The sequence below is a fragment of the Doryrhamphus excisus genome, chromosome 1 (genome assembly GCF_030265055.1).
Source record: "Doryrhamphus excisus isolate RoL2022-K1 chromosome 1, RoL_Dexc_1.0, whole genome shotgun sequence".
Lineage (NCBI taxonomy): Eukaryota > Metazoa > Chordata > Actinopteri > Syngnathiformes > Syngnathidae > Doryrhamphus > Doryrhamphus excisus.
This window is the reverse complement of record NC_080466.1, coordinates 9,405,109-9,430,687: the sequence shown is the minus strand read 5'-3', so window position 1 is coordinate 9,430,687 and position 25,579 is coordinate 9,405,109. Positions and strand designations below refer to the sequence as shown.

At 41.6% G+C, this 25,579-nt stretch overlaps 2 protein-coding genes across 3 annotated transcripts; both read left to right on the top strand.

The window, feature by feature from the left end:
• Window positions 1-713: 713 nt before the first annotated feature.
• Window positions 714-13,498, top strand: pdcd4a (programmed cell death 4a). The gene is made up of 11 exons (XM_058073834.1): window positions 714-1,132; window positions 4,174-4,479; window positions 4,628-4,725; window positions 6,597-6,710; window positions 6,979-7,200; window positions 7,498-7,595; window positions 8,542-8,656; window positions 9,590-9,697; window positions 11,423-11,533; window positions 11,620-11,759; window positions 12,212-13,498. Exons 1-11 carry the CDS (start codon window positions 1,087-1,089, stop codon window positions 12,261-12,263), a joined length of 1,410 nt encoding a protein of 469 aa, XP_057929817.1. The 5' UTR covers window positions 714-1,086; the 3' UTR covers window positions 12,264-13,498.
• A 68-nt stretch (window positions 13,499-13,566) lies between these two features.
• On the top strand, window positions 13,567-24,219 carry mogs (mannosyl-oligosaccharide glucosidase). Of its 2 annotated transcripts, none has more exons than XM_058073909.1 (5): window positions 13,567-13,671; window positions 18,312-18,675; window positions 18,781-19,004; window positions 19,127-19,320; window positions 21,885-24,218. In XM_058073909.1, exons 2-5 carry the CDS (start codon window positions 18,327-18,329, stop codon window positions 23,647-23,649), a joined length of 2,532 nt encoding a protein of 843 aa, XP_057929892.1. In that variant the 5' UTR covers window positions 13,567-13,671; window positions 18,312-18,326; the 3' UTR covers window positions 23,650-24,218. The 2 variants fall into 2 exon arrangements, with proteins under 2 accessions (XP_057929892.1, XP_057929902.1); XM_058073919.1 differs by having other exon boundaries at window positions 13,603-13,667; window positions 21,885-24,219.
• The last annotated feature ends 1,360 nt before the right edge of the window (window positions 24,220-25,579 follow it).

The following is a 25,579-nucleotide window of genomic DNA, read 5'->3' as shown; positions in this document are numbered from 1 at the left end:
CAATTGGAATTGGTATTGATACATTTATTACAAAGGCGATTCTGATTCTGATTCTTCTGACATTTTGACATGACAAGGCCAAGACAAGACCTAACAATCAATCAACAGTTTTCAAACAGGATGTTTGCAGAGGGAAAGTGACCAGTAAGTCACAGCAGGTTACAACTGGAGAGACTGGAAGAATCCCAAAAGGGCATACAAATAAAAACTAGATTGACCTGTTGTGCATTTTGGCCATAAGCTTCTTGTCAAAGAATAGCAAGTTTTGGAAAAAAGTACTGATATACTGAACAGTGGCATTCAAAGAGGTCAATTTAATCCTGAAATTTCACTCCAACTTTGTATGAGTAGTGTATGTTAAACATCAGTTTGTAGCCACTGTTAAAACTCCTACATAAACAAAATCTGTTTACACCGCCATCTGCTGGTGAAGATGTGTTTCACAACAACACTTCAAATGTGCATTACTGTTTACCGTATGCAGTTGTTTTACATAAAGGCACTTTGAACTGTGAAGTTATTCCAAATATTGGCATGTGTTTATATTTGTGAAACAAGCTTTCTTCTGTACAACGGTGATAAGAAAATAGACTCTAAAAATGACATCGTAGACTGTTGTGGCTGAAGCTTTCGCTGTGCTGTGATTGGTCAAAAAGGCCCAGCCCCCACCCCCTCTGCTCACCACTCCTCTTTCGCGCTGCGCCCACATGACTGCTGGCTGCTCTCAAAGTTAAAAAGAGACTTTGTTTATCTTGCAGGCTGTTTGCTCATCAAACGCGCTCTCGGCGTGAGGGTTCACCTGCTCCTCTGCCAACCTGGCCCTCCTGCTGTTTACTCTTTTCTTGGAGATCCCTTGCTAGCTCTACACACGTTAATTATAATTTGTGCTGTTTAGCGTTATTCATATTAACCCTTTTTGCGATTTAGCTTAGACGTGCACCGCTGAAAAAAACCTTTTATCTCTACTATCTTACACATTAGCTAGTTCCTGCTCTGCGCTGTTGAGTTGCTGTTTTCGAGTGGATTGTTTTTTGCACCTCAGTGGAAGAACAAGAAAGAGGAGCGAGTTCTCGAGCGAGTTTCGTCATGGCGACCGAAGTGGGCGCTTTGTCTTCGGCTCAGCAGGAAGACGGTAAGTCAGTGGTGGTCACCGAGTGCTGGATGTCGGGGTTCGACCTCAAGCCTCCTCTCCCCGGGGCCTGCTGGCATGTTATGGTCGTCTCCCATTGTCCACACATGGGATGGGCTGCAGGGTTAGCATGCTGTACCATGTGCTTCGCAGTGTCCCCCCCCTACTTTTCTTCATGCACATATACGCATACATTTGCTAATTATTGCTCACTTAACGCTGCAAAACAGCCGGGTTTTTGCACACATATCACTCGAAAATGTAGATTGTTTGTCTATTTACGTAGTTAAACGTTCATTGCCCCTGATTGGACAAGAGCAGAGTGCTCACTTCCGCCCTGATATACATGTCCTCCCACGCATGGCGCTGCTAATCTAAATCAAAACAGCGGGCTACTGTCAACAAGGTGGTTCGTTTTTAAGGGAACTTGTGTAACTTTACATCATTTTACATCACACGAGGAGCCACGCGTTCCTCACAGCCGTACAATGACGTCATTATTGTAGCCTTGCATATGAGCCAATAGGATGAGTTTATATAATCTCTCTGTGTTTAAATGTTACATAAGATGCAGAAATGTATTATTAGCACCTTGACCAGTTGCATGTGGTTAATCAAAGGTTTCACATGTGTTTATATGCATGCATTGAAATATTAACAGAATTTCTGGATATCTATAAGGGTGAATCGTGGCACGTGACACACGACTCCACGCATGTTGTGTGTTACAGTGGCTGGTGCATGTAAATAGGACCTTTTTTCATAATGAAGTGCAGCCTAAGTTAATGCACACGCACAAGGCTTTATCAAATTAGCTTTTGATGCTAGCAAATCACCTCACAATTAAATACCAGTCTCAAGTTGAGTACCTTAAATGAGCAAATACAGTAATTATGTGATACAAAGTGCATGTTCAGACAGTGACATAGTGCCCTGCAATTGGCTGGCGACCAGTCCAGGGTCTACCTCACCTCCCGCTCAAAGTCAGCTGTGATAGACTCCAGCATACCCATGCATTAAAAATGGATGGATGGATATGAACATGCATATACAGAGTTATTCTCTTCCACACCTCCTGCATTAACAATGTTCCATTTAAAGTGCATTAAACAATGGGTGATTAAAAAGCATGTTTGGGAATACGCCCAAGAGCTGACACAGGTGTGTTGCCTCGACATCACATCGACAATTGCTACTGTTTATTTAAGCTTAAGAGAACACACATTGTGCTTTATAATATTGATTACTGTGCATTATCCAGACATTATTTGGTTAGCTTTACACATAAAAGTTGGTGCTATGGTACTTTGTGTTTTCCAGCCAGGGGTGGGCTGCAGAATTCAGGTTTTGCACACATTTGTTTAATGGAGCATAGGATTCCAAACTAAATGAGAGATTGGGGTTTGTACAAATAACAGGCAATGTATTGTGGACTGGTATGTAAGGTTGTATGTGAAAGTGGAGCTGTGTTACTGTAAATGCTTTAAATGTTGTCCCGTTTTATATGAAAGTAAAAAAAAAAACAACATCCTCACAGCTGGAGAGTTTGCCTTCACTTTTCAAACCTGGTTGTGCAAGTCCTGTTTTGGAAAAACTTTTTTTCCTGGTCAGTTTTCTACTTTAGTGTGATTGGTCCACCGCATGTTTTGGTGCTGGGCCGTTGCTGGGTTCCTAATTTATGGCCGTGTGACCTACATATGGGAGGGGAGGAACAACTGTCGCAGAAGGCGGTGACACACGGACAGTTGTTTATGCACTCTGGAAGCATGGGGTGTGGCTGTAAAGAGTTAAATGTGCTGCTGTAATTTATACAATGCACATGAGTTTTGTTTTCCTAGAAAGCCTGAGCATGAATTTGGTTTTGGTTTGGACTTCTTCTTGCTCCCTAGAAATGTGACCTGTAATCTCTATCCCCATAGGAGCACACACTATCATTTAGGGCTTTGCATAATGATTGTAGGTATTCATTACCCCACCCGACTCCACCTGCTTCCAAACCAGTCATGTGAGCAGCTCTGATCCCAACCACGCCATATGTAGTCAGGTCAGCTGCTATGAGCGAATTGCGCAAGGCCAGACGGGAGCAATATTAGAAAAACAGGCGTCAGCATTTCTTCACCACGTGCTCCATTGCCTCCTCCCACTCCTGCAGGAACACACCACTTCCGCCTGTTGTTGCCTCTCAAACGTGTACACACATTCCTAGAACTCCAACGGTGTTACATAAATTAAGTAAACACTGTAGCCGCATCCACTGAGTGTCACATGTACAGTATGTGCATGAGGATTTTGTGTCATGCTCAAGCCCAATCTGCTCCCGTAAAGCTGGTTGTCTTCCATGTTTTTCCGGGCGGTGAAATTTCAGGATGAGATTGACCTCTTTGAATGCCACTGTTCAGAATATCAGTACTTTTTTAAAAACTTGCTATTCTTTGACAAGAAGCTTATGGCCAAAATGCACAACAACTGCTGTGACTTACTGGTCACTTTCCCTGTGCAAACATCCTGTTTGAAAACTGTTGATTGATTGTTGGGTCTTGTCTTGGCCTTGTCATGTCAAAATGTCAGAAGAATCAGAATCAGAATCGCCTTTATTGTCATTGTCTTGCATACAACGAAATTTGAGAGAAAATGTGATCACAATGGTGAAGAAAATGTATCAATACCAATTCCTATTGAACCACAATATTTGTTAATCAATTCATGGTTCACACACTTTTGTGATTTTTGCCATTCAGCTTAAAAAGTAACTACTTACTGCCGTATGTAAATGCAAGGATCTGCACAAGTCCTGTAAACTGAAAGTTCTTGCACAGCCAGCAAACTCATTTGAGGCAAAATGGTGATCACACCAGATACTGACTGGTCCCCACCGGACCTTCAAGAAAGTTGTGCAAATATTCACTCTGTTGACACATCACTACAATCTTTACACTATGTGGTGAAGCTGAAATGTGGCAGTTGAACGTCTCCCAGCACAACCCCCTATGCCTTACCCCCCCCCCCCCCCCCAGGCTTGTTAACAGCCTTCTGTCCGCTCACAGGAATACTCTCTCAGGACAACGCACGGGAAGAGTTGGCACACCCCTACGGCGACGATGACGACAACGACTTAAACGAGGCGGAGGTGAATGGTAACTGGACCCCCCAGGAGAAAGCCCTTCATGAGGCTCGTCTCAAAGCCAAAGCCAAACGACGCCTGCGCAAGTCGTCATCCCGAAACTCCACCAGCGAGTCCCTCTCAGAGTCGGGGGACCCAACTGGTGGCGAGCCCCACAGTCCAAAAGGCAAAGTCTGCACCAATGACCGCAAATCCAGGACAGGCAAAGGCAGAGGTTTGCCGAAAAAAGGTACATTCTGCAAATTGACAGCTTTTACTACATTCTATTACATTCAGGATACGAATACATGAGCAGACAATTCTGTTAACATTCTAATTTATCCCTGTGAAGTTCCCATATATTCCTATGAATGTATGTTGTTTTGCTGTCATTCCAGGTGGAGCGGGTGGTAAAGGAGTTTGGGGGGCTGCTGGGATGGTTTATGAGGTTGAGGAACCTGATGCTCACGACCCAAACTATGATGAATCTGCTCAGGTCAGTTGTGAAATATGCATGTATAACCAGTATTGGGACATGTTTCTTAAACGATGAGGAAATCAATCAGGGGTTGGACTTGGTCTCTTAGTTCCTCCTAAATCTAAGAAGCGGCATTGTAAAACATACGGTTGAAGCGTCGAAGAACGGGGGTCACGGGAGTCACCCTCAACTTTAGTAGTTCCGGGGTGAATTACTGTATGTACCAACGCCCTGGCACTATGCCATGGTCCAGTTAGGTCCAGATGGCCCAATCCCATGTCAATACAAGGAACTTTCAATCTTTAACGTCATTATCAAGCAAAGGGCGCAGTGTGATAGTGAAAGAGAGCAGTGGGAAAGGAACCTCTGTGGGCAAAAAAAAAAAAAAAATTAAGTTGATAACAGTTTTGCAACCGTATGATTCTGGCCTTGAATTTTGGAACTTTGTCATGTGGGGAAGTAGAGCACACTGGTCCAGAAAAATACACACAGGGAAAGAGAAGGTGGTCACCTGACACAAGGTCAACCCGTCCTTGGGAACATTCCACATTTTATCGATAAACCTTGAATTTGGTGGAGTACTGTACAAGCGGTTCTTGTGTTCAGTTTCAGGTGGAGTAATACTTAGTCATGCCCGCTATGCTGGAGCCTATCCCAGCTGCCTTCAGGCAAGAGGCGGGGTACACCCTGGACTGGTCGCCAGCCAATGGCAGGGTACATATAGACAAACAACCATTCACACTCACATTCATACCTATAGACAAATTTGAGTCGCTGATTAACCTAGCATGTTTTTTACTGTTCTGTGTAAAATGTGTATTAAGGTGTTAATTTAGCTTTAATTTTCGACTAAAAATTGAAAACTTATTAGTAACCAGAGGACCACCTGTCCCCATTTATTTATGTAATTAACAATTCTTTTCTTTCGGGCTTGTCAGGGCAAGCACATTAAGAATGAGCATACAAATCAGTTGATTACGAATCCCAAGGGTTGTTTTGGGTTGATTGTTGATGTATTGCATTTGGAAGACGTTGAGAAAAACAGGATGGACTTCTAGCAGTGGCACTGAATTAATTAATCACCAAACTGATCATTCATTTGATAGAGGGTATTTCATCAAATGCCCATCACTATTGAAATAATGTTATTTTGAATGAATATTACTTAAAAGAGGGCTGCACGGTGTTCAAGTGGTTAGCGCACAGACCTCACAGCTAGGAGACCCAAGTTCAATCCCACCCTCGGCCATCTCTGTGTGAAGTTTGCATGCGTGGGTTTCCGGTTTCCTCCCACATTCCAAAAACATGCTAGGTTAATTGGTGACTCCAAATTGTCCATAGGTATGAATGTGAGTGTGAATGGTTGTTTGTCTATATGTGCCCTGTGATTGGCTGGCGACCAGTCCAGGGTGTACCCCGCCTCTCGCCCAAAGACAGCTGGGATAGGCCTCAGCATCCCTCGCGACCCTTGTGAGGATAAGCGGTAGAAAATGAATGAAAATGAATGAATTACTTAAAACACAGTAACACAGATTTTGAAAATATCTGTCTTTTCCACAGAAGTATTGAACATTTTGCAAGTTGTTTAATTTTACATATTTAATTCATAATCTTATATAGTTATAACTGTATAATTAATCTAATATTTTGGCATTATTCCATTATTCCCATATTTTTTGTCCTTTTTGGTTCATCCTAACACTGCTTCACTATGTTTAGAATGACAGATGACTATATTATACCACTGAAATAGAAAACACAGAAATATAGGTTCTATAAATCTTTAATACCGACTTAGTTTTGTTTTGCTATGCTGAATATTGTTTTGCATAGCTTTTTATGTCTCTTAAAATTGTATGTATAAAATGCATCTTTTTTTCCATTTAAAGGGAGATACAGTTTATGAAACAGTTGTTCCAGAGGTAGACGAGAAGGAACTGGAAAAAATGGTCAACCCAATCGTCCAGGAGTACTTTGAACATGGAGATACAAAAGAGGTCCAGGTTGGTGAGCATCTGAAATAATTTGGGTCATGAACATGCCAGTGTATGCACAATATGAGATTAGTCACCATCAGAGATGAGTCATAAATTAGTAATCCATCAATACAGTGACAAAGTAATGTATGGCAGTGAAATTTGTGTTCAATTGATTATAATAATAATTACGCAGATGTTTTTTTCTACTAAAGTCCAGCTTTCTTGCATTAGAAGTAGCAGGTGTACATAACGCAGATGTAGATTACTGATATATGTTCTTTGTTCTCATCAGCTGCTATTGAAGGAGCTCAACCTGGGACCCCATAAGTACGAGTTCTCCTCTGTGGCCGTGTCCTTGTCCTTGGAAGGCAAAGCAAGCCACAGAGAGCTGACCTCCCGTTTACTGTCCGACTTGTCCGTTAAGCTCTTGTCCCAAAACGACATGGCCCGAGCCTTCGACAAGATGCTCAAAGAGCTCCCCGACCTCATTCTGGACACACCTGAGGCTCCTCAGGTACATGCAGCAATTGATAAATCAAAATGATTTCCCCATTTTTTAATCACACAAGCACAAAATGTAGGAACCAGTTCACCTTTCCAAGACTATATTTACAATGTATGATGAGGAAGTGTTGAACTGTTGTAAGTGTAACATAATAATATTTGCTCCAATTTTCTATTATCATCATTTGTAGCTACTTCTTATGTGTAGGAATTGGTCTGTGCAGTATAAAAAGGAGTGTTTATAAATGGCATGACTGCATTTTTCTTACTTCTCTTATTTATTTTTTCCCCTTCTTGCATGTTCCAGATGTTGGGCCAGTTTATAGCCAGAGCCATAGCGGATCACGTCCTTCCCATGTCGTTCCTTGACTGTTACAAAGGCAAAGTGGACTGCGAGCATGCCAGGTGAACATTTTATTCATTTTGTAAATGAATTACCGTATATACACGTTTATAAAAATCTGTTATTAGAGCAGATTTAATGTCTTTCAAGTGGACTACAGATGCATAATGAATTGGAGTGCCATGGTACTGCTACAAAATACAAACCATAAATGTACTTACCCAATAAATAGATTTTTTGAATAAATAGTCAATAAATACATATGGGATGCACGCTGGAGGTGCACATGGAGGTGTTCTGCACGCTTTCACACCTCACCTTTCACAGTGGTGCTCATGTACGCTCCCTGGACTAAGACTGTCTCGTAACCCCAGTAATGACAACTTGTTTTCATTCATTCATTTTCTATCGCTTATCCTCACAAGGGTCGCGGGCGTGCTGGAGCCTATCCCAGCTGTCTTCGGGCGACTGGTCGCCAGCCAATCACAGGGCACATATAGACAAACCATTCACACTCACATTCATACCTATGGACAATTTGGAGTCGCCCATTAACCTAGCATGTTTTTGGAATGTGGGAGGAAACCGGAGTACCCGGAGAAAACCCGCGCATGCACAGGGAGAACATGCAAACTCCACACATAGATGCCTGAGGGTGGAATCAAACGATCGGTCTTCTAGCTGTGTGGCCTGTGCGCCAACCTCTTGTCCACCGTGCAGCCCTCACCAAATCGTTATTAAAGTTAAAAAAAAGGTTTACACATGATTCATTAATTCATTAATGTTCTCCCACTTATGATTTTTCAAATAAAAAAAATTTGTCTTCTTCCTATTAACGTGGCATCAACTTTGCAGCGTAGATAAATAAACTGCTATATTAGTTACAGTGACGATATGAGGAACAGCTGTCTTCTTGCATGCAGTGCGGTGTTATTTTTTATAGAAGAGAAAAAACATGTTTAGCTCTCGCCACCCTTTCACACTAATCCTGTTTTGTGTGATGGTCAGAGTGGCTTTGGACCGTGCTGCAGTGCTGCTGTCTATGAAGAGAGCAATGGTGCGTCTCGACAATGTGTGGGGAGTGGGAGGCGGCCTCAAACCTGTTAAACATCTTGTCAAAGAGGTATGATCAGTCCAATAACAAAAGTGTTATTTATATATTGTTTCTTTTCCACTCATACTTCCCTGACTACATGATTCAAAATCACTGCTCGGTGAGCTCAAGTTTTGCTGACATCTCACCATCATGCATTTTGAAGCACATCTTTCCAGAAAATCGGGCTGCATACCAAGTTGTCATCTTTTGGGCATTTGGCTTGGCAGGTTGTATTGGATAGATGTGAAAGCACCCCTAAAATCTTTCATGGGTGACACTTGAGTGTGTGTACTGACTGACACAGTCTTGTGTTGACATTATATAAGACAAACAGAAGGCGTTCTGGCCTTTGCAAAGCACCTTCCCCACAGGGATTTGTGCATTTTCAATGCGGGGGCGCACGTTGGCCTGACACACACACACACACATGCACTCATGCAGTCACACACACACTTGGACACCATGGATATCTTTTCACTTCTTGCGCTATAATCTTGATTTTCTGGATTTGTTAGTCCTGCCAGTGCTAACTGTGGGTGTTGCCCCACGGAGTAAATGAAAGGAGGAGATGATACAACAGTCAACATGATGTTTTGAGAAAAGAGCATGCTTTGACAATGTTGCTGAGCATTGTGTAAACCTCTCTGGCATCTTTGTGTCTTAGTTTCTTTCCACTACCTGAATATCTGCAGCTTCTAGAAAAACTACTGGACTGCTTTTAACCCACTCTCAGCATCAGTCTACTTTTCAGTGTGTGTGTGTCTAGTACACTTTGTGCACAATTATTTGGCAATTCATATTTTAGTTGACCAAATGCAATGCTCTCAGTCCATTCAAAATGTTTAACATAAAACCTACAGATAATGGGATATGTTGCAATGGTGTGGGTCCTCAAAGTTCCTCAAATGTCTTTTTAACACATCTCTTATGCACTTTTTAACATTAAAAAAAATGTTCCAGATGAATCTTCTGCTGAAGGAATACCTGACTTCTGGAGAAGTGTCAGAGGCTGAGCGCTGCCTACGAGAATTAGAGGTCCCCCACTTCCATCATGAGCTGGTCTATGAGGTATCAGAACACACAACTGTATGCTGTGATGTTAACAGAATAGGACAACCAATTCTGACCATGTCAGAGATGTATCAATTTAACAATATTACGGTTGTAGTTTGCAGTAGCTTTTCTAATATTTTAGTTTCTCACATGACCGTGATAAAAAGCGGACCAAAATATTAGAAGCAGCTGCCGGTATGTTGCTGTGCAGTTGCACACCACTGCAAACTACACTAGTGACAGACTTGTTAATGTAATGAATATGTTGCTGGGCTGCACGGCGGAAGAGTGGTTCGCGCGTAGGCGACCAGAGTTCAATTCCATCTTCGGGCATCTCTGTGTGGAGTTTGCATGTTCTCCCTGTGCATGCGTGGGTTTTCTCCAGGGACTCCGGTTTTCTCCCACATTCCAAAAACATGCTATATGTCTATGTCTATATGTGCCCTGTGATTGGCTGGCGACCAGTCCAGGGTGTACCCCGCCTCTCGCCCGAAGACAGCTGGGATAGGCTCCAGCACACCCTTGACCCTCGTGAGGATAAGCGGTAGAAAATGGATATATGAATATTTTGCTCATTTTGTGTCAGTGAAAACTGGCAGAATGAATTGAAACATCTCTAGTATTTGATAGCATGATATTACCACCAGGTAAGGCAGGCAACGCCTCCAGGCCTGACAGACTTTGAGCATCTACATCAGAGGTGCTCTGCAAAGGAGCCCGTGTGAGTTACTGCCTAGCCCCAGCAGACTTTAGAATTGCCTCTGGGTGCACCTAAGCAAGTGTCTGGTATGTTCATGTATTACAGTGCTGAACAAAAAAAATGTCTTCCTTTTGATTCACATTTCTGCCAAGGACTGTGTGTCTTTTTGGCAGGGAGAAAAGTCTCATTTGTACATGTGCGGGTCTATTGTGATTCATCCAAAATAAATTTGAACATAGTGTGGCAGGGTGCATCTAGTGGGTGTACCTGAATATTAATTTGAAGTAACTCTGAAATACTTCATCATTTTTACAGTGCTATGCAAAGACCCACCAGTGGGTGTTGTTTTTGCAATGGAAAAAGTGACCTTACATAATGGTAATGGTTTAATTTGATTTGAACATGCATCAGGTTACAATGGAATACATCACATACATCAACTCACTGTTCCACATTTCCAAAAGGAGTCGGAAGTGGCAAAGCTTATTAAATCCGTTACTCTTACATTTGTTCACTTCCTGTATTCCAGGTATGTTTTTTTTTAAACGCATACAAAAGTGTCAGGTAATGTAACCATATAGCGACATAATGGCGATTTTTTTTTACAGCCATAATAAATAATGATCATAGATATAACCATCAAAATGTTCATATATATTAACAAAATAAACACAATATGACCCGTTCAAGACACTTCTTCCTTGTATTTTGCAAACATAATGTTTTTTCCTTTTAGTCTTTATTAAAAACAACCAGAAAATACCCCATTTACCATAATGACCAAGATACAGTATACAACCGTAGTTTGAATGAAGCACGCTAACCACGTAGCCACAAGCGGGAACAAATATTGAGCCGAAATTGAGAAAGAAAAACAAACTCTCACTTTGAGCTGACACTGTAATCCAAAAAATATATTTATGTATAATGTATATGTGAATATGTATATGTATATTATGTATAATCTACGTATATGTATATATGTATATGTATATATATATATGAAATGTTGCACATATCTCACACATCGGTGTTTTTAGGCTGTAGTAATGGTGCTGGAGTCCAAAGGAAACACTGCAAGCCATATGATGATAAAGCTGCTGCAGTCCTTCTGGAAAACGGGCCTTATCACTGTGGACCAGATGAACAGGGTCAGTACGATCTTGTATGAATGTACGATCATTCTTGAACACATCTCATTGAATAACATTCACTAACACTTTTTATTTCTCGACAGGGCTTCCAGCGGGTCTATGATGAATTCCCTGAAATAAATCTTGACGTTCCACACGCTCACTCCATCATGGAGACGTTTGTGGACCTCTGCTATCAGGAATCTGTTATCACCAAGCAGCTAAGAGATGCCTGTCCCTCCAGGTTTGTTACTCTTTGCTTCTTTGTTACTCCTTTCGATACTCAATAAATACCCAAGAATCGACTTATTGGTGAAAAATTCTGAATTATAGGTAAAATTCCAGGGAAAATATTATCCAAAATGAAAATTACCTATATTACTTAATATATTACTTTGTCCTAAGGGTGTCCAAATATATTCCCATTGAAGGCTGCATATATGGTCACGGTAATTAATGGTCTCAGTGTACAGTAGAAGTAAAAAGTATCCAAAATCCATGAAGCAACTTAAGGCGCACGCCATGCTTGAAAAATTTAATCCACAAATGCTCATAAACGCACAGTAATAAGCATCTTGTTTGTTCATTGTGTCATATTAAAAAAAAAAATCATTTAGCGTGTTCCTCTGAGGACTGCATAGGACATTATGTTTCTGCAAATTCCACCAAAATGTTTTTCATATTTTGTTCCACCAGAGGGCGGAAGCGTTTTGTAAGCGAAGGTGACGGCGGCGTGATTAAAAACTGATCCACATGATGAAGCGGAAACTCAGGAGGAGGAGAGATGATCCAGTATTAATCCGCGTATCATCTGGATAGGATGCTGGGAGTTTAAAGTTGCCGCATTCCTCCACTGAGTACATCACCATTGTCACTCAGCTTTGGTTAAAGAAGACTGAAGGCCTTGAGTTCCCTTCATTATGTTCATCACACTTTTTGATTTTTGTAAGAATGTTCGTTATATTTTGGGGTTGAGCCCACCCCTCTTGTTTCTCAGCTTTTGTACCTGTTATTTGTTTTTGTTGCAGAAATAATAAAGTCACAGCATCAAATAAGAGGGGAAGTGGACCTATTGGTGAATGGGTGTTTTTCCTCCTGCTTTGCTTCACCAAATTTAGCGTATGAGTCGATAATAAACGGACAAAGCACTTAATGAAAGCATACAGTCAGTGTAATGCAGCTCACCAAAGAGGATCAACGCGTCTTATTTCTGCTCCCAATTTGTTTTTTGTTTTATTAAGTTGTTCAACTGAGTTTGTTTAGCAAAGCAAGAGGGTGTGAATTTGAATCTTGTATCAAGGGGCACATATTTTGTGAGACCGTGAACATGTCAATACTTTGGGATTATGGTGTATGGGGGAAAATGAACACACTTAATATGGTCAGCAGTAAATTCTGGAAAGGTAAATGCAAAGCTAGAGAGGAGAACAAAGCTGAAAAGTGTCTTTAGACATGCTATATGTTCATGTCTGGGTGTTAGCAAATGGCCTTTTCATTCTGGAGATGGTTTTGTTGAACAGTCTTCACTGCTTTACAGTTTTACTTGTTGACCAAAATTTGAATATGTATGAAAAAAAATATTCATTAAAAAGGATACACAAAAAGGTTTCAGTATTGTTTATTCTTGCCACCGATGGTTGTAAAAAAATAATTATTGAACGGGTACAGTAGCATCACAGTGTGTATTTCAGTCTGAATTAATAACAATGGTCTAAAGGGGAGAAATCAGCATATCTTGGCCAGACGTGTATTTTTTTTTTTTATTTCAAGCCTTTTGCCATGTTAACTGTTGTATAAAATATTCTGTATGTGCTGTACATCTACATCATTATTCACTGTGAATAAGGGAATGAAGAATAAGTGCACAGGACTCATCCATTTGTGTATAAAACTGTAAAAATTGTTTTGTATTCCCAGAGCCATACATCCACTTCACAATCGATAATTTTGCTTCCAATAAAATATATTTCCCCTCCAGTATTGTCAAATTTCTTGGTCACCCTTTACAAATATTTATATAAATGGACACCATCGGACAACCGGTCCGATGACGTCACTAAAAAGCGCCTGCACCGGTGTACGTCACCGGAAGTGGCTTTTACGATTAACCAAGCTAGCATCGGACGATGAAGAGCTGAGACCGGACTATTTGGTAGGTGAGTAACCTGTCACCCAAAGAACACTCACTCTATAGACCTTCATGAAGCCAATAATTAATACAAATATGTTTTGGTGATAACCGAATGCGCTAGATAGGAATGTTAGCAGTGTGTTAGCTAGACACATGTATGCAAGAGTGCATTATGACTAACAGAAACATGACGTGTCAAGATGTTAGCAGAGAAATATGACGGAGCAGATCTTGCATGATTCCTCGGCCGTTGGTCTTGTATTTCAAATATTTGTTGGTGAACCAGCACTGAGGCATAAGTCAACTGGAGCAACGCACAGTGTATTCTTAACAAAGGAAAACTAGTCAACACTGTCAACTCGTGGTCATCACGAGGTAGAGTATGTGAAAGCACATAAATCAGGGGTCTCCAACTCGCGGCCCGCAGGCCAAATGCGGCCCGCAGGATGCTAGTTTGAGGCCCCCGCCTAGTTTGATATGGATGCCATATGGTTTCATGAACCCAGAAATGACAGCTTAAAGCTGTGTGCACACCGCACACAATTGACGCGATTTTGCCCTGCCCATACGCAAGCGAACGAGCCCGCCTGTTTTGCTTTTTCTCTCATCATCCATGACTGAGATCAAAACACTGAAAAAGTGTTGTTGTTTTTTTTTGAAAACCTGATGCGGCCCAGCCTCACCCAGACCCTAGCTCCAGTGGCCCCCAAGTAAATTGACTTTGAGATCCCTAACATAAATCTTGCAACTGACACCTCGACTTACTCTCAATTTTAGGGTAATGCCAAACAGTTCACATGAAATACATTGCTCGTGTGCGTGGTTAATGACCAGTTCAACAACTTGTATTGTGTTTCTGGCTTTGTCGTTAAGACCAACCAAATTCTGTCACTCAAAATTCATAGTTCCTCTCATCTGTGAAAAAAACGCCTTTTTTGACTCTCTGTCTTGCCTGCTCATTTTGTTAGCCCGACTGCTAACTCTAGCCACATATACAATTCCGTGGTAACACGACAAATTACCGAGTTACTGTATTATCGCAGCAGTCCTTTCAAGAGTACTCTGCTCATTGGTCTTTGTAAGATTTTAGTTTTAAAAATGGCCTCTTACTAGGGTGTTCTTTGTAAATGTAGTTAAATCTAATGTAGGGGTTACAATATACAGAAATTAAAACCTCAATGAATTAATATTGAAATGCTTTTGTAACAGCTACTGCTTATCAATAGCCACAGACTGTGCAATCCCGTAGCTGACTGGTAAGGCCCGTGCAGCCTACGTTGCCATGGCTATTGAAGATTCATGCAATTACAAGAGCGTGAAGGAAGCCACTTTGACCAAATATGAAATAAGCGAAGATGTGTATTGGCAGCGGTTTTGAGAGCCTGACATCTAGCCAGGAAGACGCCGCGGGAGTTCTACAACCGCCTTAATGACTTGTACCAGAAATGGATGCAACCAGAGAAGAAGACAAAGGTGCAAGTGGGTGAAGTCCTGGACCTAGAGCAGTTCTACTGTCACTGGAGCTGAGAGTCTGGGTAAAGGAGCGCAACCCAGCTCTGGACGGGAAGCAGCAGAGTTTGTAGAGAACTTCCTCTCTGCCAGACGTGGACCAAAGACTTTTAGGTTTAACCCACACCCTAAAAGCAGCGCCTCACAGGGCAAGTCTGTGTGTTCTGGTATGGGTGGTGGTCCGGTTCAGGTGGGGGGTGCTTCTAAGCCTGGAGAAGACAATGTTAACTTTTGTAAGGCTCAGCCTTTCACCAAGGCACTTGTTTGTTTTTCCTGTGGTCAGGAGGGGCACAAAAAGCCTGACTGCCCTGCTAAAAAAGCTAAAATAACTTATTTTTTCACTGCAAGAAAGAGAGGAGGTTCAGGTGTAGGGCAGATGGCAAATTACTGAGGTTAAAATCAATGAGAAACCAGCATTAGCTTTATTGGACACGGACAGTGTGCAAATCCTTGTCAATTGCTCTTTTTGAAAGGTCAGTACCAGTTCACAGGGCCTGGCCTGGGCATCCCTTGTGTTCATTGGGATCACCGCATTTACCTCACGGCCATAGTGTATGTTGAAGTGGCAGGCTAGATGTATCTGTTGACAGTTGTGGGTTGTGGAAAACCTTGCTTATCAGGTGATTTGCGGCCAGGATATTCCCGCATTGCGTGACGTAGTCCAATCTGTTAAACCTGTCTGTGTTGTAACAAGGTCTCAAAGCAGAGTGCCGGTTCAGGCTGGTTTAGACGAGACACAAAATAGGAGTGAACAAACAGACAAGCCTTAAGGGCACCAAAAATTCTACGCAAGTTGGTCCAAACACTTTGACTGAATTACCATTTTTTTTTAGTCTGAGGTACCTCATATGGGCTATGTTAAACTCTGTAACAGTAGAAGCCAGTGGAGATGTGAGAAAATGAAAGCTACTACAAATAAGCTAACCAAATGCAACCCAAAACCAGATGTTTTGGAAATAAATTTGCCACAAAAAATTTCACAGCTCCAGAGTCAGGATGCGTCTTTCAGCCATGCAAAGAAGCAGTCCAGTGAGTCGCTCCCTGGGGAGGGCTATATCCTGAGGGATGGGTTGCTGTATCACCAATCGGGGGAATCTGGTTTAATCCCATAATTTGTGACTATTGTGACACGCTATCCTGAGGCATTCCCACTTAGAGACATCAGAGCTGAACAGATAGCTTATGTTCTCCTCCAGCGCTTCTGTAGAGTTGGCATTCCTTCCGCGATCTTAACAAATCAAGGGACAAACTTTCTGTCAAATACTCTCAGACATGTACGTATACAGGTCGTTTGGTATTAAGAGAATCCGGACCACCCCTTATCACCCACAGACTGATGGCCTTGTTGGGAACTGTACTCTAAAAAGCATGCTGAAGATGGTTGTCTCTATCAGTGGAAAAGACTGGGACAAATGGTTGCCTTACCTTCTTTTTGCTTACCGTGAAGTCCCACAAGCATCCACAGGGTACTCGCCTTTGAACTTCTTTATGGTCGGCAGGTTAGGGAGTCTGTAGAGGTAGCGGGAGCAACCAATATTCTCTCCTATCTCCTCAAAATGCGTGACAAGATGGAGCAGTCACCACAGCTAGCAAGTAAAGTGATGGAGAAGATCAAGCAGGACCAGAAAAGCTGGAATGGCAGAGCTGCTAGGCGGCGATCCTTTGAACAAAGTCAGCAAGTTCATTCAATGTTACCAACCTCTGACAATAAGTTACTAGCAAAATGGAAGGGACCATATAAAGTCCTGAGAAAAGTCCTGAGGACAAGGACAGGTAACCAGTTGCCTATGTGAGTAGGAAGCTGTTCCCACCTGAGATCGACTCCTTCAAGTACTATCTTCTGGGGAGGGTGTTCACCCTGGAAACAGACATTACGTGCCTGGGAACACCGTAGCAGACATCTTGTCTCGCCATGACGAAGTGTGAGGGAGCTGCCAACCCTCCCTCACTGATCTGGTGTATGCCCCCACCTACACCCTCATTTTTTCTGTTTGTGTATATACTAGTTTTCTTCTGTCATTTACACGTACACATTCTGGTTAGCACTTAAGTTTTATATTACGTTGCAAATTAAGATGTTAATCGCCACTTTAGTTAGTTTTTCTTGTAGAAGTTATGCAGGCCTTGCATTGAAATGCTTTTGTAACATAAAGGAAGTGTTTTGAAAATGTAAATATGGTAACTTTTATAAAGTTAGGGAAAAGTGGACTGGGTGAATTACTGACAAGGCCCCTGTTGTATGTGCTGGGGGAAATGCTGTTGGACTGTTCTGTAGAATAAATATGAAGCGCTCTCAACCCCAGCGTGTATATTTCAGATGCTATGGCTATCCTGGGCTAGCAAGAGGCAATTTTTAAAACTATTTGGTGAATTTTATTTGGTGTATAAGTACACTGTGGCATCGGTCAACTGGAACAATGCATTGTTTATTCTTAACAAAGGAAAACTAGAACATAAAAGAAAGACTTGTCACGAAACAAGTTAACACTGCCACCAAGTTGGGATCGCAGCATGTGAGCGCACATAAGTGATGCAACTCAACAAAGACCAAACCGGTTTCTCTGTAAGTTGTGACGCATTGCACAGAGGAGAGCCAATCATGACCAGCGTTTACATTTAAAAAGCCAGTTCATCCAATATAAACATCACTAAACGCAAGGTTGCATACACAAACTAAGCATCAGAAATGATAAGAATCCATTATATTTGTCCATACATAGATACCTTTCGTTGTACTAGGCATTAAAATGAATAATGTTTAATGTAAGGACCATTTTACAATGCTCACTGATGACATGTAGGTTTTGATTGAAAAAGGATGAGTGGCACTTGCACCCAGCTCATGTATTGGTCAATTGCCATTTTCAACGCACTCCACACATTTCCTGCCTTCAAAATTAGACTGCCTTTTGTCATATTTGTCTAATTGTGTAAAAAAAAATAAGTGTATCATAATAATATCTTACATTAATAACGTGATTGGAATTACATCTGTGACTACATCTTCCTTAATCACAAGCACGGTCCATCCCGAATGGACTGTGTCTAAACAATATTCACTGTATATATCTTATTAATGTGTAGTAGATGGTTTGAAGCCTAATCTCCCCCTAGCTTGAATAAAGGATGATTTGCAATGTTCCTCTCTCGTTCCAGGTTGAGAAGGGCAGGATGGGCAGGCAGAGAAAGAGGGTGGTGACCAGCGAGGCTGCCCCTCTTCTGAGAAAAGATGAGAAGCCCCCAGTGTTCCACCGCAAAGAGAAAAAAAAGAAAGTCGACATTGGCAAAATTTTCATCAACATCTCAATAGGCCTTTCTGTGGTCAGCCTGGGCTGGTTCTTCTATGCCCTATACATGAGATCCAGTCTGGCCAAACGGGTAGTGACCTTGCACACGTCACCTCGTGTTCTTGATGCCAATTCCAGCAGTGCCCAAGTCTCCCCAGAGAGGTTCTGGGGTTCTTACAGGCCTCAAGTCTATTTTGGCATGAAAACGAGGAGTCCAAGGTCAATTGTGACAGGTATGCAAAATCAAGCTTATAAATAATGGTTTGTGATCAATTGTGGCTTTTTACTTTCTGTGAAACTGATCTGATCATTTGGCCTTGATGTGGCTCTCCAATCAGGTATGATGTGGATGCGGCAGTTTTCGGACATGGATGTAATCCTGAGACACACATGTGAGCAGGAAGATCGCTTGCAGAGTTATGGCTGGCTAATGCATGATGGGGTCACGTTTGGCGTCCAGGAGATCAGAGACAATGATTTCACACTGACCACAGAGTTTGTCAAGAGGATGGGAGGAGATCACGGTGGCGACTGGACCTGGAGAGTCACTGCTAAACAACATGTGAGTACTGGATTGCTGTTTCAGCTTTTGGTGTATGTGCATCTACTGCTAGTTCCTTTTAACGTGTTTTAGTTTAACTGAATGTTAACTGAATATTTTTTTTTTTGGTTTATATCCATCAGAGCTCTGCCCCGAAGGCGCCAGTCATCTCTCTGATGTTCTACGCAGCTGCAGATACTCAAGGCTCACTGGAGGCTCATGTGGAGGAGAAAAGCCGCCTCGCTTCCATTACTGGTGTCTCCGAAGAGCTTGGCAATTTCAAAATCACATTCCGAAAACCAGTTACCGGGGAATTATCCAGTCCCAAATATGCAAGGTAAGTGTATGAATACATGTGGTAAGTAAGGATAGTAGCAGTGGTAGTTTCAATGGAGGACTTGTACAAAGAATGCTAAAAATCCTACCAATATTGTTCTGATTGGTGTTGTATGCCGTTTTTTGCATTTAATTTGTCTAGAATTGTGGAGGTTATCTAACCATACAAACATACTACACGGCGCCTGACAAAAATCCTTATCCAGTTTGTAGGAACAATAAATATAAACTTAACTTTTAGGTGCTGAATCAGAAATACTGTAGCTTATATGAGAGGCAAAAGCCTCTAGAGTATACTTATTATAGTAAAATAGTCTTGAGAGTGGAGAGAGAACTAAACAATGGTGTTGAATTTGCCATGGTCCACAGCTGGTAGAAAGGATGCATGGAAAAGTGGCGCAAGGTTTTTTGAGGAATCATTCATTCCACTGCATCCCTTTGTCGGGCATTGTAATGCACAACTTATATCCCCTTGCCTTGTACCTACCAACCGCAGTAGTACGGTACCTAAAGGGTGCACTCTGCAGCCTTTGGACAGGTCACTTCTGTGTAATAGTGAAAGTATTCATAAAGAGACTGATATTAGGCATATAATTGTTCTAACCCCTTATATGCACTCCTGATTACAAGAATGTACATTTTTTACTGTTGGTCTTAAGGTGGTTCCAAGTTGAACTTCAAAACGCACAAAGAAGAAATGAGCGTGAGACAAAACCATTTTTGAGCAAGTAATTTATTGCAAACAACCATTAAATTGAAATAGTTCATCAAGACTTACCTAATACCAGACCATGGCTGAAAAATATTTCTGCGGGGACATGGCAGGAAATAAGTGAGAAACACTGCTTTAGTAGAATAAAATGTTAGCTTTTTGTTCCTAAAGTGGGTGTTTTGAGTTTGCATAGTGATGCCTTGCAGACCTGCCAACGTGAGAGCATTTTTTTTGTACAGGCAATCATTTTGACCTTTAATGTGCTTTGCTACTCTCCGGTATCTTGTTGCATTTCGCCAGCCCCAATTTCCATGTTCATTCTCCCAACATGCAGCTCTAAAAATAATCTTCAAACGGCGGCAAAGCTGACCATTAAGGCTGTGATTGGTCGGCTTTGCATTATTTTTTCTGTGAATACAACTCGTTCATAGTTGTATACACCACCTCCACTAAAGCATTCTTTTTAAAAAATTCCTTACAAAATAAAAAAAAATATGTATCTTTCCTCGCTACTTTGTGGTTCAAACATCGCGGCCTCACTCTTGCCGTGTTAATTTGTTAATGTCTGCTGTTTCATGGTTGACTACGGGTTATTTGTCAAAATATGCATAGTGAAGCAAATTTTATGTATTGTTAGACTGAATGAAGCATTTTCAAGCATAAAAATGGCTGAATACAATGACAGTATGAGGCATTTTTTTTCTTCCTTCTTTATTTCGAACATCATCCAAAGCACAACAAACCAAACATAAATCAACACAAATAAAAATACCTATGTATATATAAACATACACATGTTCGAAAGGGAATGGGAAGAAGTCAAGACTTATCTGGTCCCACACCCCTAACCACCCAGATTCCAACCTCATCCCAACAAAACATATATTATTCCTTGTCTACAAGAATGAAAACCCCACATCCAACCACCCTCACCCAGCTTGAGGCACCCAACTTCGTGCCAAGAGCAACCAGTTCATTACTAGTCATTGTATCATACATAGTCCAGTACAAAAGAAAAAAAGAATGAAACCACTCCAACTATACAGTCACCAGTCATCACAAGCTAACATGGATATAAAAGCATCGATGTTATGGTATTGTTTCAGTGAGATTAAAAAATAAATGTGAGAGAAAAACCAAAAATATTCTTTAAAATACCTCAAATTAAATAATCACATTTGAGTCTTACTACATCCCTATTGTCACTGCTATCCCAACTACAGTATTTTCCACTTCCATTTCCTTTATTATTTTATTTTTGTTCATTTAATAATTTATTTAATTTTTTTAAAATAGTATTTATCATCCTTCCTCTTTCCCCCATTAAAAAGCCGGGGTGTAGAGTGGGCCTGTTGAGAGTGGGCTGGAGCCCCAGTCAGCAAGCCCTCACCCGGCTGCCCTATCTACATAACTTGAGTTAATCAGTGGTGCGTTGTCCTATGCTGTGTGTTGCATTAAAAAGACGGGACTGAGTCTGTTGGGATGGATAGACCCCACCCTTCCAGACCCATGTCTCGCCTACCCTAGTTCTCTTATTTAGTGTAAGTGGGAATAGCAGTGACAGTGGTTAAAGCAGCAGGCATTAAAAGTAGTGTGTAAGAGTAGTGACATCCTGTCAAAAATATAAACGGTAGAAAATGCATACACACTATGTATGTATGGATGCAATGGAGGCCTTCAATATTAAAAACAGTCTTTGCACTAAATTAGTTAAACTGGATAGGAATCCTAAGGTGTCCTATTCACTTACTAAAACAGGAATGTGTTTGCTTTATAATTTATTGTAGTGGCTGTTTAGTATCCACAGAATCAGATAACATAGAGATCTAATGAATAGTTTCCTGCCTTTTCAGTTACAACTACCTTCAGACTGTCTCTCCCGGCTTGGAGAAGCTGACGACCATTGTGATGCACAGTCTGAATCGCAGGTTTGTCTACAATCCGCCATCTGGTGAAAAGAGGCATTACATTGCTGTGGACACCTACAAGCCCCCTCATCCCCAACAGAAACCCCCTGATGCGAGAAAAGAGAGCGACTTTGTCGTTCACCAAGTCACCGTCCAAACACCATTTCAAATTGAAGTTCTTTTTGAGTCTGGTAGCTTCCACAGCCGGCATGACCAGCTCGTGGGCCCGATCATGACAGAAGAGCTAGAGAAGAGGAAAGCCGAGTTTGACGCAAAGTTTGAAAAGACGTTTGGGCTTGAGAGGAAAGGCTATAGTCAGCCACACATCAAGTTAGGCAAAGCGGCACTCAGCAACATGTTGGGTGGAATGGGCTACTTCTACGGCCAGTCAGTGGTACAGTCCATCTACAATGAATACCCGCTCCTGTACCCTGAAGGTGCGTTATTTACTGCAGTCCCATCCCGCTCTTTCTTCCCCAGAGGTTTTCTTTGGGATGAGGGTTTTCACCAACTGCTGCTGAGTAAGTGGGATCCGCAGGTGACAAGAGAGGCTGTTTCCCACTGGATAGACTTGATGAATATGGAGGGCTGGATCCCCCGTGAGCAGATCCTGGGAGACGAAGCTCACAGTAAGGTCCCTGCTGAGTTTGTAGTTCAGCGGAATGAGAACGCCAATCCGCCCACACTCTTTTTAGCTCTTGAGAAACTAATTGAACAGTTCTCATTAAATCCAGCCAGCACTGAGTCTCAGCCAACCTTGCCTTTTCTCAGACGACTGTACCCCAGACTAAAAACCTGGTTTGAGTGGTACAACACCACTCAGCGGGGACCTCTGCTAAACTCGTACCGCTGGCGTGGACGAGACAAAGACACCAATCTCTTCCTCAATCCTAAGACTTTGACATCGGGTCTTGACGATTACCCACGGGCCTCACACCCTTCAGCCGATGAGCGCCATGTGGACTTGCACTGCTGGATGGCTTTGGCCTCAGGCATCATGGCTCGAATTGCTCAGCTTTTAGGTGAACCCCACCAGGACTATGAAGTGACCCACAAAGTGCTCACCGACAACAACCTGCTGAATGAGCGCCACTGGTCCGAACAACTTCGTGCTTTCTGCGACTATGGCAACCACACTCAGGCAGTGACCTTGCAGCAGGAGGTGTACATCCCCCCTGGACAACATCGCCATCAGTTCACCCCTGTTGCACGACTCGTGCGCCATGTCCGCAAGGCTCCCAAACTCCAGTATGTCAACGCTTTGGGTTATATTAGTTTGTTCCCTTTCTTACTGCACGTCCTCCAGCCGGACTCACCCAAAATAGAACACATTCTTAATGACATGAAGGATCCCAATAAGTTGTGGACACCTTACGGCCTGCGTTCCCTCTCAAAGACAGATCCCATGTATATGAAACGCAACACAGAACATGATGCCCCCTACTGGAGAGGGCCGATATGGATTAATGTAAACTACCTGGCAGTGAGAGCCCTTCACCACTATAGCAACACAAAGGGGCCATATCAAGAACAGGCAGCCGCTCTTTATGAGGATCTCAGGACAAGCATTATCAGTAATGTGTACAGACAGTACACTGAAACAGGCTATATCTGGGAACAGTACAGTGACACCACTGGCAGGGGTCAAGGAAGCCACCCCTTCACTGGCTGGTCATCCCTAACATTGTTAATGATGGCTGAACAGTACTAATACCATTTTGTCAAGTGAAGTCTCCACAGTTTGTGGAACTGAAGAAAGAATAGAAATTCTAGGTGCAATCCATGAATTTACCAATTCACCAATAGCCATCCAGGTTTTTAATGTGTAAAAGTACGTACAATGTGTAGGTGCCCTGTCTGTATGGAGCCATTCATATACCAAAACATGATTTTAGCAAACTTTAAATATGAGCCATCAAGACAAATGCTTATTTGTTGATTATATCTGGACTTCATTCCTCCATTTAACCTAATCTATGGTGCATACGTATATGAACTTTCATTTGACAATTTGAGTCATTTGTGTTGTTCTCTATGTCGTCATTGTGGGTGCTTATTTTGATTATTTAATTGAATCGTCTTTTATAAATAATCAGCCTTCCTTCATTCATTGACTGCTTTTGAAAGCAGTGCTATTTTGCATGTGAAGCCTGTATTTTGACTGGCAGGGTTCAGCATTTACTGTGGCATTAAACATGAATCTCAACATTGATTAAAAATAATAAATGATTTGAATAAGTATTTGCCTATATACTTTCAGATTTGAATATTGGACTTCTCTAACCTGGACACTAAAGCAGAAGTTTTAAAATATATTTCTTTGGCTTTTGCATGGGGTGAGAGAGCAATACCTTTTATTGCAGATTATATTAGATGAAACTGATTCAAGTTTCCTGAATCAATTTACATCAGTTTACATGTACTATTGTCTCATCAATGTATTGTAATGGGGGCTGAATGACACAATGTTATGATGCAGAATGTCACTGCCCTCAAACAGCAGCTTAGAACTACAACACACCATCTACATATCACTTTGTTTTATACAGTATGTTACTTAAGTTTGTATTTTCATTCATTTAGCCATTTTTATTCTTGAAAATGCTTAATTTAGGCCAAGAATACATAAAATATGCTTAAATGTGCAATTTTTTTTTACTAATATGCTGTATTCAACCAAAAAAATGAATTTATATTAGTTAAACCTCGATAGTGAAGCTGTGAATTTTGACTGCAAAGTGGTGAGGGACCAATGTACGTGTGTTATTTTTTTTTATTTACCCTGTATTTAACACTGCCACACATTTTATGACAGCATTTTTCTCTGCCACCACCAGCATTAGCTTCAGCACACTGTAACCTAAAGTAACTTGAACCTCTCTTTTGTCCGTTGGTGCATTTGAAGGCCTTACGCTGACGTCAGTTTTTTTTCTTTTTTTTTCTCCATGGTGCAATACTTAATTAGATGACATCAAAAGATACAAAGGCTACACAGATGGCAAATTCTATTCACTCTTTTGAGACATCCTGGCACACGGGGACATCTTGTGGCAATGTTCTTATTAATACTTTGACACAGTTCTAAAGGCAGGTAGTCACAGTGGTGGCATAGGCCATCTGTGTGCGTGTGCATGACTCCAACCTCAAAACTTTCATGAATCCTTTTAAATAGGCCGAATGTGCAGTTATGAAGTAGGAGGTCTCGTGCGGTACATTCAGGTTGCATGCCTATAAATAATAATTTTTTTAAAGTTGCTTTGCACATCAACTGCGAAAGCAGAGATTTGCCAGTGAGCAGAAGGTGACCAATGACAATTATGCACGTAAATATTTTTCTTTGGCTTTTTTGGTATACTTTTTTTGACTTTAGAAAGCAGTTATTGCTCTCTTGACTGCTTAGTACAATATGGTGAAAATCACAAGAAATCAGCTTATAAAGTAAATGAAAGACATGCATCCAAAAATGAGCTCCATATTTGCATGTTAAAAGACTCAGCCAATCAAATAAAGTACTTTCAATCTGGATGTTCATCATCGTGCCATCAAAGTTGAGGGCATGTTATAGGTAAGTACTTGTTCTTAGGTTTTGCTACTAACTACCATGTTGGGAAGATTATGTTACTGAGTTAGTTTGGGGACGC